This window comes from Vespa mandarinia, chromosome 3, assembly GCF_050613455.1.
Source record: "Vespa mandarinia isolate Hongniang chromosome 3, ASM5061345v1, whole genome shotgun sequence".
Classification (NCBI taxonomy): Eukaryota; Metazoa; Arthropoda; class Insecta; order Hymenoptera; family Vespidae; genus Vespa; species Vespa mandarinia.
The window spans coordinates 6,080,277-6,094,617 of record NC_140812.1 but is presented as its reverse complement, the minus strand read 5'-3'; the positions used below and the strand labels follow the sequence as shown (position 1 = coordinate 6,094,617).

Here is a 14,341-nt window from a genome sequence, read left to right as displayed (position 1 = left end):
TTATGTGTATGTAAATTAATTAAACGTGATGCAATTCGTCCTAGAAAATCTAAGCATAAATTGTAGGCAAGTGTACTTTGATCAAGGTATAGATAAATATATATATATATATATATATATATATATATATATAAAATCAAAGGATTGTTATTTTAAAAAAATGTTCAATGGAATCAAAGATCTTGATCATTACTTTACGTTTGAAAGTATATACATATGTATAGAAAGAGAAAAAAAATTGAATCAGTTTAAATAATCTCTAACATGCTTTCGAAAGACAAGATCGTTCAATGAGATTTTATTATTGTGTTTAAAGAATTGATTAGACTGAAAAAATGACGATAACGACAACATAAAGAACAACAATAACAAAAGATAAGTCAGTGAAAAAATATTGATCTTAAAAAAAAATATTAAGACTCTTAGACTATGCGAATATGTATAAAAAGGAGCATTGATCGGCGTGAGAAATCACGCTATCCTTCAGTCGGTCCTCGACCGTGATATCGTCCGGTTCGTTTGTCGAGTGTCATTCTTCCTTTCTTTCTTTTTACAATTTAAGATACACAGAATCGAATCGTTCTTCAAAAAGTTATAATTTTCTTAATAACGAAAATGATAATACTTCAAACGGAATTATTCTACAACGTAAGCAGAATGTGTTAACGTAAATATAATTTCCTCGGCTTTTCCATTTCTGCAAGAAGTTGCGTAAGTTGTTAAGGGATAAAGAGACATTACAAAGAAGAAAAAGGTCAGCCAGTGAGAAAAATACAAAAGGAAAAAAATATTATTAGGAAAATTTAGTGACTAAGTAAAAAATTATTTCGAAAGATTATGAAACCTCAATTTGATAATAATTAACAAGTGAGTGAATATCTTAATTTATTATATGTTTTCCTTCTAAGCTTCGATGTTTATTTATTTTTTCCTTTTTTATTTTGCACGAAATTCCTCTATAATTCAATGATAAATTGACTGTAAACGATAATATTTATTAAAGTGTAAAAGATAATATTTATTAAAGTTCCTATCTTGAACAAAAAGAATACTATTACATTATTTTTGATATATGGAACTATCTTAAGCTCAATAAATAATCTCATTTTACAGTTCTGCGAAGATTAGTCAGACAATACGTACATATTTTAAGTCTGTGCATATATCATTTTTAACTTCGTCGACGAAATTATTTATCAACAGATTAAATGTCTTTCTTTTCCGGAACATATATACATAGTTGCTTAAATAATTACGTTTCGTTATCTTTGGGGGATTTTCTTAACTGGAAAGTAGAATATCGTTTTAACGAAATTTATGTGTCAGGGTCTAAAGAGATAATTAACACAAGCATCGAATTTAAAATCGTATTGTTTGGATTTCTTATCTCATTTTAATAAGTTCTTTCAACAAAACCTTTTCTCACTTTATATTACTTGTATTTGATAAACCGAATATCCTTCTATTGATAAACTTGAATAAGTTTACATAACTTCGTTCTTTCTTTCTTTTTTTTTTTTACAAGGCTTTCATATCACTTTTATATCTAAAATCCATTCATCATCAATACATATGTACTGTATGTATGTATACACATACATAATTTTTCTTCGGTTTATTATCAATGTGGTAAAGAGGGAGAAATGAATAAAGAAGAGTAGGGGAGACGTTCTTAAAGTTACCGGTTAGCACTGATTACGATCATATATACATAACGTTCGTTCGATGTGCGTAGTAATAGAAATTTGCAAACCATCTTCGTAAAACGTGAGATACGTATTAATATAATTGTAAGTGTACTTTACATGTGATGTCATCATCACTATCAACGTCATTTTACAAAGATTTCTATCTCTTGAAATATCTTGAATAATCGAATTTCATGAATTTCTCGCGCGGAAGATATTCAATAATTACGAGCATATATATATGATGAATTTTTCAAATAGACAAAAACAAGGAAGAGATATAAAGTTAAACGAAAAAATAATCTACTGTAAACAGCAATAATAACGTCGTAAAGATTAATATCTTCGTTATGCGCAGATAGCGCTTTTATTTTCGTGATAAAATAATAATTACGTCGCCACAATATTTTTTTTTCTTTTCTATGGTTTTCTTGTTTTATTTTTCTTTCTTACTTTTTTTTTGCAGAACAACAAAAATGATCAGTTGGGTACTTTGGTTTATCGCAGTGCTCAGCTGTTCAACAATATGCAACTGCGAACTTAACAATAAAATGAAAATCATTTATTCGTGGAAAGCATTGGATTTTGCATTTCCGAGTGAACGTGCGAGAGCGATAGCAATAAAACAGGGCACTTTCATTCCAGGGGCACCCATACCTATAGACGTGGATTTATATCACAAAGGTTCTAAAGAAAAACATTTTATTAATTCGCATTTCATTAATTTATATTTTGTCTTCTTTTTCTTCCGTAAAAATCGTCAAAATAACGATAACAGAAGAAAAATGAGAGAGTGAGAGAGAGTGAGAGAAAGAGAGAGAGAGAGAGAGAGAGAGAGAGAGAGAGAGAGAGAGAGAGAGATATTTATCTTGGAATTTCCAATGACAGTTCTTATACTCGATTTCATCGTCGTTCTTTCGAAAGTTGATTACTCTATTATTACTGCTATTATTATTATTATTATTATTATTATTATTATTATTATTATTATTATTATTGTTATTATTATTATTATTATTATTATTATTATTATTATTATTATTATTATTATTATTATAATTATTATTATTATCATTATTATTTAGAAACACTTCATTCGCGTTCTATATAACTAAAAATAATTTTATAAATAGAATAAGAGGGAAATATAATTATCTTAGATACATTTTATTTACATAAAAGTAATTGGCAATGAAGAACTATAATGATAACGATTAAATAGGCGACCGTATTGTATGAAATTATCAATACTATTTATTTTTCTTGTTTACATACATGATCTATGTCAATATATGACAATAATTAATGGATGAGAAAGAGAGAGAGAGAGAGAGAGAGAGAGAAAGAGAAAGAGAGAGAGAGAGAGAGAGAGAGAGAGAGAGAGAGAGAGAGAGAAAGAGAGAGCGAAAGAGAGAAAGGCAATGTCATTGGAATACGAATGGTCAAGAGAGTGATTCTATTTCATTGCCACGGAAGTTGCATTCTAATGACAAGGTGCGACAGGTGGTCGAGTCAATAATCTCGCAAGTTGAAAGCTAATTTCTTCGGCGGTGAAATTCATCGATCATATCGAATGTGTGGTGGCTTATATTTCGGTACTGCACTTTCTCGTTAGTAGAAAAAAATAATAATAAATAATTGGTCACGTGCCAGAAACGTTAGTCAAAGTTTAACGCTTTCTAATTACTTCATAGAATTAGAAAATTCGATTATTTTTTTTCTGTGAAAAATAATCTATATGATATATGTTTATAAATGTTTAATGATATATATACAACGAGAATCATGCGTATAGATATTTTAATTTTGTTCTAATCTAAACATATATATCATCATAAATATATATCTAGCTTTGTTTATGATTATCTAATACATATCTATTTTTTTTTGTGATGATATATAGATACATGATATATCCATATAATATATAATACATATATATGTGATATTTTTTAGGAATATATATATTTGTTAGATATATATTAGATAGATAGATACATATATAAATTAACATTCTTTATATTTCCTATCGAAATTTATAAAGTTCAGTAAAGGAGATAATTAATTATATAGAGCGACAAGGATCGATCATTTTCGTAACGATACCAAGATTTATAAAGGGAATACCAGTAACTTTTGGTTACGTTACTGATGACGTCACGCCTGAAGGAAATCCTATAATTGCACCATATCCTAGTTGGGAATGGAATAAAGAGGGTGATTGCAACGTTATCACTAGCGTCTTTAGAGTGGCGGTAATTATTTGCTAATTGATTTTATAATGGTTTTAAACTCGCTCGAATTAATATATTCTCTTTTTTTTTGTTTTCTTTTCTTCTTCACAGATCGACAAATGCAACAGATTATGGATACTTGATACAGGGAAAGTCGGTAATCATCAGATTTGTCGGCCTCAATTGCACGTATTTTCCTTAATCAATAACAGATTGATCCATCAATACAAATTTCCACGTGATCAGTTCAAGGACACTTCCCTTTTTGTTACACCTGTCGTGGATATTCGTGATACCGATGATAAATGTCGTAACACATTCGTCTATGTAGCTGATGTGACTGGTTTTGGCTTGCTTGTTTATGACCATACTCATAATAGATCTTGGAGGATTGAGAATAAACTTTTCTTTCCTTATCCACCTTATGGAACTTTTAATATTAATGGTGACACCTTCGATCTTATGGATGGTATAATCGCTTTAGCTTTGGGTCCCATCAGATCAGACGGTGATAGAATCCTTTATTTTCATTCTTTGGCCAGCAAAGTTGAATCTTGGGTAGCCACGTCGACCATAAGGTAGATTAGATTATTCAAGTTGATCGTAAATCCTCAAAAATATTTATACTTTTGTATGAATTATAGAAATTACTCCATCTTCCTTCACGATTCCGAGGCAACACCGAGATCTTTCAAACCATTCCTATTAGAAAGACCATCGCAATCTGCAGCTGAAGCAATGAACAAAAATGGCGTTCTTTTCTTTGGTCTTTTGTCTGAAATATCGCTTGCTTGCTGGAATAGTAAAAACTATCCTGAATATAGTAGCAAGAACATCGAGAACCTTCTAGTAGATCAAGAAAATCTACAATTTCCTTCTGGTTTAAAGGTACGTGTGTGGGTGTTTGTTTTTTATTCGAAATATTTTTTTCATTCATGTAACGTGTATGAAATCAACATATTATATTCATTATTTATTGTGAAACAAAATGTAACGATATTTTCAGTTGAAATATTCTAAAGAAGATCGAGAAGAGATCTGGATATTGACCTCATCATTCCAAAGATTCATGACAGGAACTTTAAATCCAAATGAAACTAATTTCCGTATCCTGGCTGGATTTGTAAACGAATTAGTTCGTGGCACCAAATGTGATTCTGTTACACACGTACACGGACCAGTAACATTTCCAAAATGAAAATTATGGCACCGCGAGAATCATAGACTACATCATCAACAGTGGTCGTTCCATTATCCATGGTCTACTCATACAACGTTACCGGTTATTTCAAAAGTGATTTTTAACAATCAACCGGTGGGATACAGTTTTTTTTAAATCGTAGTTAAATTCGATTCGAATACCAACGAAAAAATTGCTTTTGTTTTTTCTTTTTTATGAATGAACTCGCGGTGCTGATTTGTTTTATATTTAATTTAATAAGACACGATCGTTGTTCAAAACATTTGTGTACGTTTTTATTTATTTTATGTATTATATTATATATATGTATGTGCATGTTTATGTATGTGTGTGTGTGTATATAGTAACCAAAGTGCCAAGAAATCTTATCAACATTGTTTAAAGCAATAATTGAAAATATAAAAATAATTATAATGAAATCTATTTCGTAAGATAATAATATATTACAAAATTGTAATTAAATAAAATGTTTTTATGTAAAAATGAAATTATAAATAAAGATAAGGAAAACATTACTATTAATATACTTGTATTTTTAATTCAATGCCAGGTAAGAATAGAAGATTGATTTGCATTCCATGATGCGGATTCATTCATTACTATGCTTTGAACTTTCGAATAAATTATGAGTAATCGGAAATAATATTTTATATACAATTCCTCTACTTTCTTTTGTCATATATATGGGAACGTACAACATTTTTTAATCCTTTTATAGTGAAAGCGTTTCTCAATTACGTTCCAATAATGTTAATGAAGAGTAAAAAGCTTTTAAACATACGTCTCATATATATATGCAAACTCATTCAGTATTCACATAAAGTACGATCGTTTTATTTTCTACTCTCATTAAAAAGAATGGTAATAATAATGATGATGATGATAATGATGATGATGATGATAGGCACAGACAAGATCACAAAAGATTACAAAAGGGAGTGTCGTTCTTGCGCAACTAACATTCGAACGTTAGGAATATACATTAACGAAATATTTTTATGCAAATCATTTCGTTATTATACTGATTGATCGATCAGCTGTCAAAAAAAAACGACCAAGTGAGCTATATAAGTTCTCAACTATATATTAAATGACTCAGTTCGATATTTTGAACGTGCCGATTAAATTTTGTACGTACAAGTAGTAAAGTATTAAAGAAATTCGATATTTTTTCATTCTAATTAACACCAGTAATTTTACTGATTGTTAGTGCATAATTTTGTATTTTTGAAGATAATTTATTTATTCTTTATATTTGTTTTAATAAAATGAAACCTACTTACTCGTTAATGTGAAATTATAATTTTTGCATAAGATAATGAAAAATCGAATGGATAGATCGTTAGATATCGGAAAATCATTTTTTTCGTATATTTATATACATAAATTAATAATTATAAATCATAAATGCATATCGAGTAAATAATCGGTGTTATATAAAAATAAAAAGAACAATAATCTCTTTAATAAAATAAATAATTAATGAAAATATAGCAGAAGATCGCTTAATACATTCATTTTCATTCCGCAGTAACTCTTAATTATAAAAATCTTTATTTATAACGATTAATGTAAAAGAAAAAGAGTAAAAGTATTTTATTTTGAAAGGCTACGAAGAACGATAGTGAACAAGAGGTATGTTTCCTGAATAAGTCAGCCTGAGATTTTACGATTATATTTAAGACGGCTGGTTGGTCAGACGATTGCCAATCGAGAGAAGTAGTCCTTTGCTATGAGTTGGAGACAAATCTTCGAGGAGTGCACACAAATGATGAAGTGATAAATAAAATAAAATAGTCAAAAATTTATGCAAAGTATTGTGTATGTGTTTCGTAGATATGAAATTAAGAGTGAATTAATAATTTATTATTATTAATAAAAGTTTTACAATAAATTATGTGACATTCACGCTTTTTATTTAAAAAAAGAAATAATAATAATGACAATAAATGTCTTTTTTATACATATAAAAAATTTAATTGTTTTAAAAAAATATTGAAAATGCTTTGATAACAGTGATTTAAAACAATTTAATAGATAATTAAAATCTTGATCGGTTGATTGATTGATATAATTATAGATCGTGACAATGTTTGAATAGTAAAAGAAAGAAAATTTTGTTCTCAATAAAAAATGTAATCCTGTGTCTTTCCTTGTTCTTTCCTATTCATGCTCTATTTGTGAGAAAGAAATAATCTACATCTGTGCCGTAACGGTTTGAACAAAGCGGATCTATTTGAAATGATCTATTCTGTGATGTTAATCAGTGCTAGCATAATACAGCTACAGACAGTATAGTCATTGATTGAAAGTGAGCTTTCAGAGGATTGGAACGGTCATTGAATTGTTTTAAATCGGAAAAGTGACTATCTTACTTAAAATCACGTCGTGTGTTTCGTTTCAATAGTAAAACGTATTGACGGACGATTGATCATTGATCTTTCGACAAATCAAGTACATTCGCATGAAATCAGAATTAAATCGATCAATTTAGTTTGATAATTGTACGAACTAACACGTTGATATTTAATAATAACAATTATAATTTAAAACAATTGTGAAAGTATTAAATTGGTATAAGTTAGATTGAGAAATCGATGAAAATTTTTTACTTTATGAAAAAAATCGTCATTCAGTAGATATATACAAATATTTCAGAGAAAATTATTATCTCCTTAGATGTTGGTATGAAGTAATATTTGTTCTTTTTTCTTTTTTTTTTTTTTTTTCTATGGATAGTAGATTGGTCATTGCATGTGACGTAAAGAATGTCGATTTTCTCAACCACAGGTGTTGAAAAAGATGAAAGAAAACTGGTTGTTTAATAGTTATGTTATAATTCTTAGAATATATCTATCTATTCGATTTTACAATGTTACATACATATTCGATTGTTTGAATGTCAACAATTTTAAACAATTTGACTAACTTTCAACGTAAATTAATTTCTTTTTCCTATTTTTTTTTTTTGTTTCTTTTCTTTTTACACAGATACGCAACGATGAGAAGAAAGAAAAGAGTCGACTCTCGGCCAATGCAATCCAACAACTATTTTTATAGCTCTCCCAATTATTTCTTTGACTATAAGAAACCAATCACGTGGACTAATCATGTGGTACATTACCAGCAACACGAACTCGCAAATCGAAAGATCGAAGAACGCAACGAAAACCGTAAGTTTCATATTTTCAATTCATAAACATTATAATTTTCATAATATTGAAAAACATAATATTGAAAAGCACACAATCTGATTAGAATAATTAACGATTGACTTTAATTTGCTTATCTCGAGAATTTCAAATGAGATCTAATGAATTTCTTAAAAAGAAAAGTTGGATAAAACAAACGTTTTATTCTTTCGCAGTATATTTTAATCTTAAACTTAAGTTTCAATTTCTCACACCGAATTTGTTAGACTCGTAACGAAAGTTTAAACGGAAAGTAATAGACGTTTCTAGTCATTGAGAGAACTCTAGTGAAACATCACGGCGATCTTCTCTTTCTATTTTGCAATACCATAACGTGTTTACTCGTCTAAATCGTATAGCCGAAGTAAAATCATATTACTTTCACTAATAACAACTAAGAAATATGCATATTTTAAAAATTTTCGATATATATTATTTTTCCGTATATAAATAACGTTAATTAATATAATATATAATATAATTGATTAATGGTACATATAAAAATATATAATATTATGATTATATATAATATAATAAATTAATATATAATATAATGAATAAATCGTAAATTATATTAAAATAAAAAAATGTTCTGAATTATTAAATGGTTTTGAATTACGAAAAAAAAAGAAAAAGGAAAAAAAAAGAATTCCAAGGCACGCACATAACTCATTTCTTTTGACCATAATAATAAACCTTAGTAGAGCAAGATAATTTTCGGTACAGAGAGTATGCGTGAACGTTTGCGATTATCGTTGGAGTGGTCATTAAATCTATGTAACAATGAGATGAAGCCTTCGTTAGTTTCTTTCAAAAACACAACCGAGATTTTCCCTTAAGTATGAGATGCTACGTATTACTGTTAAATTAATATGCGAGTTTCACCGAGGAGAATTTGAAGTTTATGGTAAAAACGATTCTTGGGAGATAGGCCCGCTGTCTCCTCGTAAAAAACTTAATAACTTTACTCATTCCTGTTGAAAACCGGAATGTTTTAAGGACAATTATGCAACACTATGATGCCTTGACTTTCTCTGAAATGTAATGATCTCTCTTCTTCTATATTTTTTTTTTTTTTTTGACATTTCACATATGTAAATTCGTAAAAAATCTTATTGCAAAAAAAATCAAAGAACGCGACTGAAAAAAAGTTAATAATGATTTTCTCCTTTAATTATGTAACAATAAGATTCTTTGCCTTTCTTTGAAATGCAACGTTTTTTGTTTTTCATATATGCGAATTTATAACAAATCTTATTGCAAAAAAAAAGATCGAGGAACATGAAAAAAAAAACAACAACAACAATCTCGATCGAAGTTATTGCAAAAGAAAGATTATTGATATTTAAATCTCGATGTTTAATCGACGGAACTTGAAGAAAAACAAACAAATAAGAACTACTTGACATTTCTTTCTCTCGATATCTTCTACGTCAATGGTGACCTATACAGTAATGATCTGCACTACTATAATCCGGATCAGTTTGTTACAATGAAAGGGAAAGTTTCTGGCGTAAAAAATATACCGTGTCTCATCAACAATGGAACAGACATCTAAGCCGATGACACGTTCCAATCTTAACTAACAATAGTCATAAGATATGCACCTTGATTACGCTTCCGACTAAATTAGACTATTCTTTATTTATAATCTTGTCAAGTTTAGGAAGTAAGTAAATTAATAAGTTGATTAAGTTTTATTGGTATTAAGGATAAACTGGTATTAAGATGAACCTGTTATAAATATTGTACTATTAATGCCACGCGATATTTTCATTAAAACATTATATCATAACTTTATTTCAAATAGTAACAATTAGTATATAAAAAATACATATATATATATATATGTATATATAGATATCTATTTTATATTCATCAGAAAATTGTGATAAATTTATGGGAAATGAATTTGATAAAGATATAATGAATCTTCTTCGTTCAATTTTCTTACAAATTTTATTCTTTTATCTATTACTATAATACTATAATGGATGTGTGAGAAACGAAGACTTTGAAAGGAATTTCTATTAATCGAGAAGATGGTGCGACCTTTTCTCTTAAGAAGTATCACGAACTTCCAACTCCCTTGAATTCACATCACTGACCTATAAGATATCGTCCTTCTCCATGAAGACACGAACGAAGATGCTAAGAAAAATGAGGGAGAGCATCTTCAAAGAGAAGGGATTAGCCATTCTCTCTCCTTTCGTAGTATCGAGGTACATTTAGCCGGATAGTGAATATGGCAGTTAGGAATCATCCGTGCTCCCATCTCGAACGATACCGCGTGTAGTCCTTGATTTTCTCTCATCGCGAAAGTCTTCCTCAAGCTTGATCAAAAACGAATATCATTTTTGTCGTTGTACATTTTCTCCAAAGTTAATCGATTTCATTTTGACAACAGTATCGAAAGTCATCGAGTTCTTTTCAAAGTGTTCCTTTAAAATTAACATCGTTCACTTTCATTAATTAACTTTCTAATTGATCTGTGATATGATTCGTCATGTTGTTCTCATTATAATCGACTTATCCTGATCTTTGATTTATCGATATTATTATTATTTATTATACAATATTTGTTATTCGTCCTTAAGGTAAGTAAGCTACAAGCATTCAAAGCTTAAAGAATCAATCACTGTGATTTATAATATATGAGAAAAAAAGGATGTATAATACTTACATTCGTATACTTTTGATATGAACGAAATATCAATCTAACGTACAAATCATTTTGCATATAAATTTAATTTACTAGACGTATATTTCCTTTCAAAGACTCGTCTAAGAAATGAAAACGGAAGCGAGATTGCTTCGTTTGTGTTTCCACGACAAAGAGCAAACATACGAATTACAAAACATATCGTTGATCATGTTTTTCAACATTTACCTTATCGATGATCATTGAGTAATGTTAATAGTATTACGTATATATATATGTATGTGTGTGTGTGTGTGTGTGTGTGTCTGTTCTCTCTACTCCCCCTCTGTGATTTTTTTATGATACATATCTCCATTAACGGAACACGAAAGGCGAAGTTCCGATCGATCCATTTTTCAACTAACTTGCGAAATTTTGCTCCGAGCGAGGAGACATTTCATGTAGTTACATAACTTTCATTATACTTCGAGCATATAAGTCGATTTTAACGATTTGGCAAGAGATCTCGAATTCGTTACGTGTTCGAAAAGAAAAAGAAAGAACAAAACAAAATGAACAATCAAGAAAATTAGGTCATGTAGTAATATACATTGATCATTTGATAACGATCAAAGTATTTCGATCGTGAACTTCATATCAATTTTTTCTTGAATTTCTTTTTACAGGTATGGCCAATGTGATGCCATGGCTTCTTTCGATGTCTCTTCTTGGTTTTCAACAATTCGCAGCTCATCCTGGCATTGCACCGATTTCACGAGAACTCGAAGCACCGATTTTTCCCCTTCATGACTCGGTACAAACCCAAATATTTCGCGTATCGATAGATGACAATAATCTTGAAATTATTAAAATAATATATAATTGTTCATTTCGTCTTATGCTGAATTATCTATATACTACACTTATCAGTCAGCAGGTAATCCGGTATCGCAAGAAAAATTATCAACTCCAAATTCGTGTGATTCTTATGGGAATTCGTTGGAAAATAAATTAACAGGGACAACTGAAAAAAACAATATTCTTTATGGTTCTATACCAATTACGGCAGGTCGATTTTTCCAATCAAATAATCATGATTACTCGAGAACCGTAGGCGATGTTCTTAAGAACAATGCCCATTCGATAAATCAACTTGAGTTTCATGAATTTAATTATGATCTCAATCACGAGCCAGTTGAAGACGAGTACGTCGGACCAGCGATGAGTTTGGTAAAGATTTGATTATCCCTTTCTAAAGAATTTTCGATCTTCTCTATCGATCTTGCTAATTTTAATTTAGGTTTACGCTTGGTCGACCGTAGACTTTGAGTTCGATAATATCGAAGAACGAGATCAAGCTATATTTGATGGTAATTACATAGCTGAAAATAATTTACCATTAGGATTAGAAGTATATCAAAACAGAGTCTTCGTCACTCTTCCAAAATGGAAGGAAGGAATACCAGTAACATTGGCAACTGTTCCAAGATATTCCAAAACAAAGAGTCCAAAATTGAAGCCATATCCTGATTGGGATTGGAATATGTCTGGTTAGTTTGAATCTGAACAAATCATATCTATTGAAATTATTTTCTAATACTTTTTTATACTTTCAGATAAATGCGATGGTCTTACGTCAGTGTTTAGGATACAAGTAGACGAATGTGATCGTCTTTGGGTTTTGGATTCTGGAGTGACAAATATCGCGAAAAAACCAACGCAAAGTTGCCCACCGGTACTCTACATTTTCGATCTTCAAACTGATAAATTGATCAAGAAATATACATTACCACAGGAACAAGTAAAACAGGATTCTTTGTTCACGAATATAGTGGTTGATGTAAGAGATGGAGATTGTGGTGGCGCAATAGCATATCTTTCAGATGTCTGGAGATTCGGTATAATCGTTTATGACTTCTACAAGGATTCATCCTTCAGATTCGAACATCATTTCTTCTTTCCCGATCCTTTGGCTGCGAAATACGAACTCCATGGTATAAAATTCCAATGGACTGACGGAATCTTCGGCATTGCATTAAGTCCTATCGATATTCACAACGACAGGACCCTGTTCTTTCATCCCATGTCGAGTTTCAGAGAATTCGCAGTCTCCACGTCTGTCCTTCGAGACAAGAGAATGGTCGATCATAATACCGATAAATTTATACCGATTGGAAGACCAAGAGCCAAGGATTATGGTCATTCGTCTGGTTCCGTCGTCGACAGAAACGGTGTAATGTTCTTCAACATGGTTACTCGTGACTCAGTATGGTGTTGGGATACGAGAAAGGAATATATACCTGAGAATTTAGGTGTAATAGGTACCAGTAACATCTCATTAGTCTTTCCTAATGACATTAAAGTCGATCATGAGGAAGAGCAGAACGTTTGGATGATCTCCAATAGGTTACCGATGTATCTCTATGAAAATTTAGATAGCAGCAAGATCAATTTTAGAATCTTCAAGGCACATGTTAAGGATGCTGTTAAAGACACTATTTGTGATCCTGATCACGTGGTACCTGATTATGGTCAGGGTTATGATGAAACTTGTTGAATGTTGTAAGAAATTCACTTGAAATTTTGAATAGTTAAAATAAAACGATCGAACAAATTTAGCTTATGTACAATAATTATTAAGATGATGAAAATATTTTATTAACAAAGGGATAGTAAAAAAAAATATTTAATGTCTATAGATTAATCTCGTAATATTAATTATGAAATAATAAAAGAAAGAAAGTTGTAATAATTATTTATAAAAGCGATTCAATCAATCATTATTTTTTTATGAATATATAAAAATGTATATTTTTTATTAACCCAATTAAAATCCTCAAATTTGTATCCTTTGACAAATTATCAAGAAAAGTCTTCCATGAAACTATCTCCTTCAAAAGATATTACGTTTTCAGATTCAATAGTAGTTTTAGTATACATCGTATCAAAACTATCTCTTATACTGGAAATTTGCAAATTTGTACTTTTTATCGAAGCTTGATCATCCTCTTCAACTTCATCGATGAAGTCAATCACACCGTTTCTTTCTTGGTTTTCAGGTTCAACGGTGAACTCTGATATATTTACTGAATTTGAGGAAACAACCATATCATATTTTTCAGGTAAAAAATCGTCAGAAAAATTCTTCTTGAACGTATCCGAATTCATTTCGTACGGTCTATAAGCATATATAGAATTATGCAAATCCGACATAAAGAAATATGATCCTAGAATTTCCATGTAAATAGCTAAGAGAAAACTGAAGAAAGCTATTATCATTTTCAAGGAAGGTTGATCGGAATCTTTGATCGTTTCATAACCAAGAGAATCTATTTCCGGATCAATGATATTGATTGTCCTTGTTTCACTGAGTGCAATAGTAACTT

The 14,341-nt window shown here is 29.9% G+C and overlaps 2 protein-coding genes across 6 annotated transcripts; both read left to right on the top strand.

Moving 5' to 3' along the window:
* Positions 1-463: 463 nt before the first annotated feature.
* Y-e3 (yellow-e3) lies at positions 464-5,513 on the top strand. 3 transcript variants are annotated; one of them, XM_085655934.1, is made up of 6 exons: positions 464-648; positions 2,155-2,372; positions 3,762-3,943; positions 4,034-4,500; positions 4,567-4,810; positions 4,929-5,513. In XM_085655934.1, the coding sequence occupies exons 2-6, from the start codon at positions 2,165-2,167 to the stop codon at positions 5,118-5,120; spliced, it is 1,293 nt and encodes a 430-aa protein (XP_085512060.1). In that variant the 5' UTR covers positions 464-648; positions 2,155-2,164; the 3' UTR covers positions 5,121-5,513. The 3 variants fall into 3 exon arrangements, with proteins under 3 accessions (XP_085512060.1, XP_085512058.1, XP_085512059.1); XM_085655932.1 differs by having other exon boundaries at positions 464-867; positions 4,929-5,512; XM_085655933.1 differs by lacking the exon at positions 464-648 and adding an exon at positions 1,639-1,790 and having other exon boundaries at positions 4,929-5,512.
* Positions 5,514-6,836: 1,323 nt separating this feature from the next.
* Positions 6,837-13,655, top strand: LOC118446741 (dopaminechrome tautomerase-like). Of its 3 annotated transcripts, none has more exons than XM_035877742.2 (6): positions 6,837-6,944; positions 8,115-8,296; positions 11,642-11,769; positions 11,886-12,185; positions 12,256-12,505; positions 12,572-13,655. In XM_035877742.2, exons 1-6 carry the CDS (start codon positions 6,931-6,933, stop codon positions 13,510-13,512), a joined length of 1,815 nt encoding a protein of 604 aa, XP_035733635.1. In that variant the 5' UTR covers positions 6,837-6,930; the 3' UTR covers positions 13,513-13,655. The 3 variants fall into 3 exon arrangements, with proteins under 3 accessions (XP_035733635.1, XP_085512062.1, XP_035733636.1); XM_085655936.1 differs by lacking the exon at positions 6,837-6,944 and adding an exon at positions 7,273-7,627; XM_035877743.2 differs by lacking the exons at positions 6,837-6,944; positions 8,115-8,296 and adding an exon at positions 10,530-10,911.
* The last annotated feature ends 686 nt before the right edge of the window (positions 13,656-14,341 follow it).

Coding starts and splice junctions, on each gene's coding strand:
- Y-e3 (XM_085655934.1), top strand. CDS start 2,165: ATGATCAGTTGGGTACTTTGGTTTATCGCAGTGCTCAGCTGTTCAACA. Junction 2,373..3,761: donor CGTGGATTTATATCACAAAG/GTTCTAAAGAAA, acceptor TTAATTATATAG/AGCGACAAGGATCGATCATT. Junction 4,501..4,566: donor GTAGCCACGTCGACCATAAG/GTAGATTAGATT, acceptor TATGAATTATAG/AAATTACTCCATCTTCCTTC.
- LOC118446741 (XM_035877742.2), top strand. Junction 11,770..11,885: donor TTTTTCCCCTTCATGACTCG/GTACAAACCCAA, acceptor TACACTTATCAG/TCAGCAGGTAATCCGGTATC. Junction 12,506..12,571: donor TTGGGATTGGAATATGTCTG/GTTAGTTTGAAT, acceptor TTATACTTTCAG/ATAAATGCGATGGTCTTACG.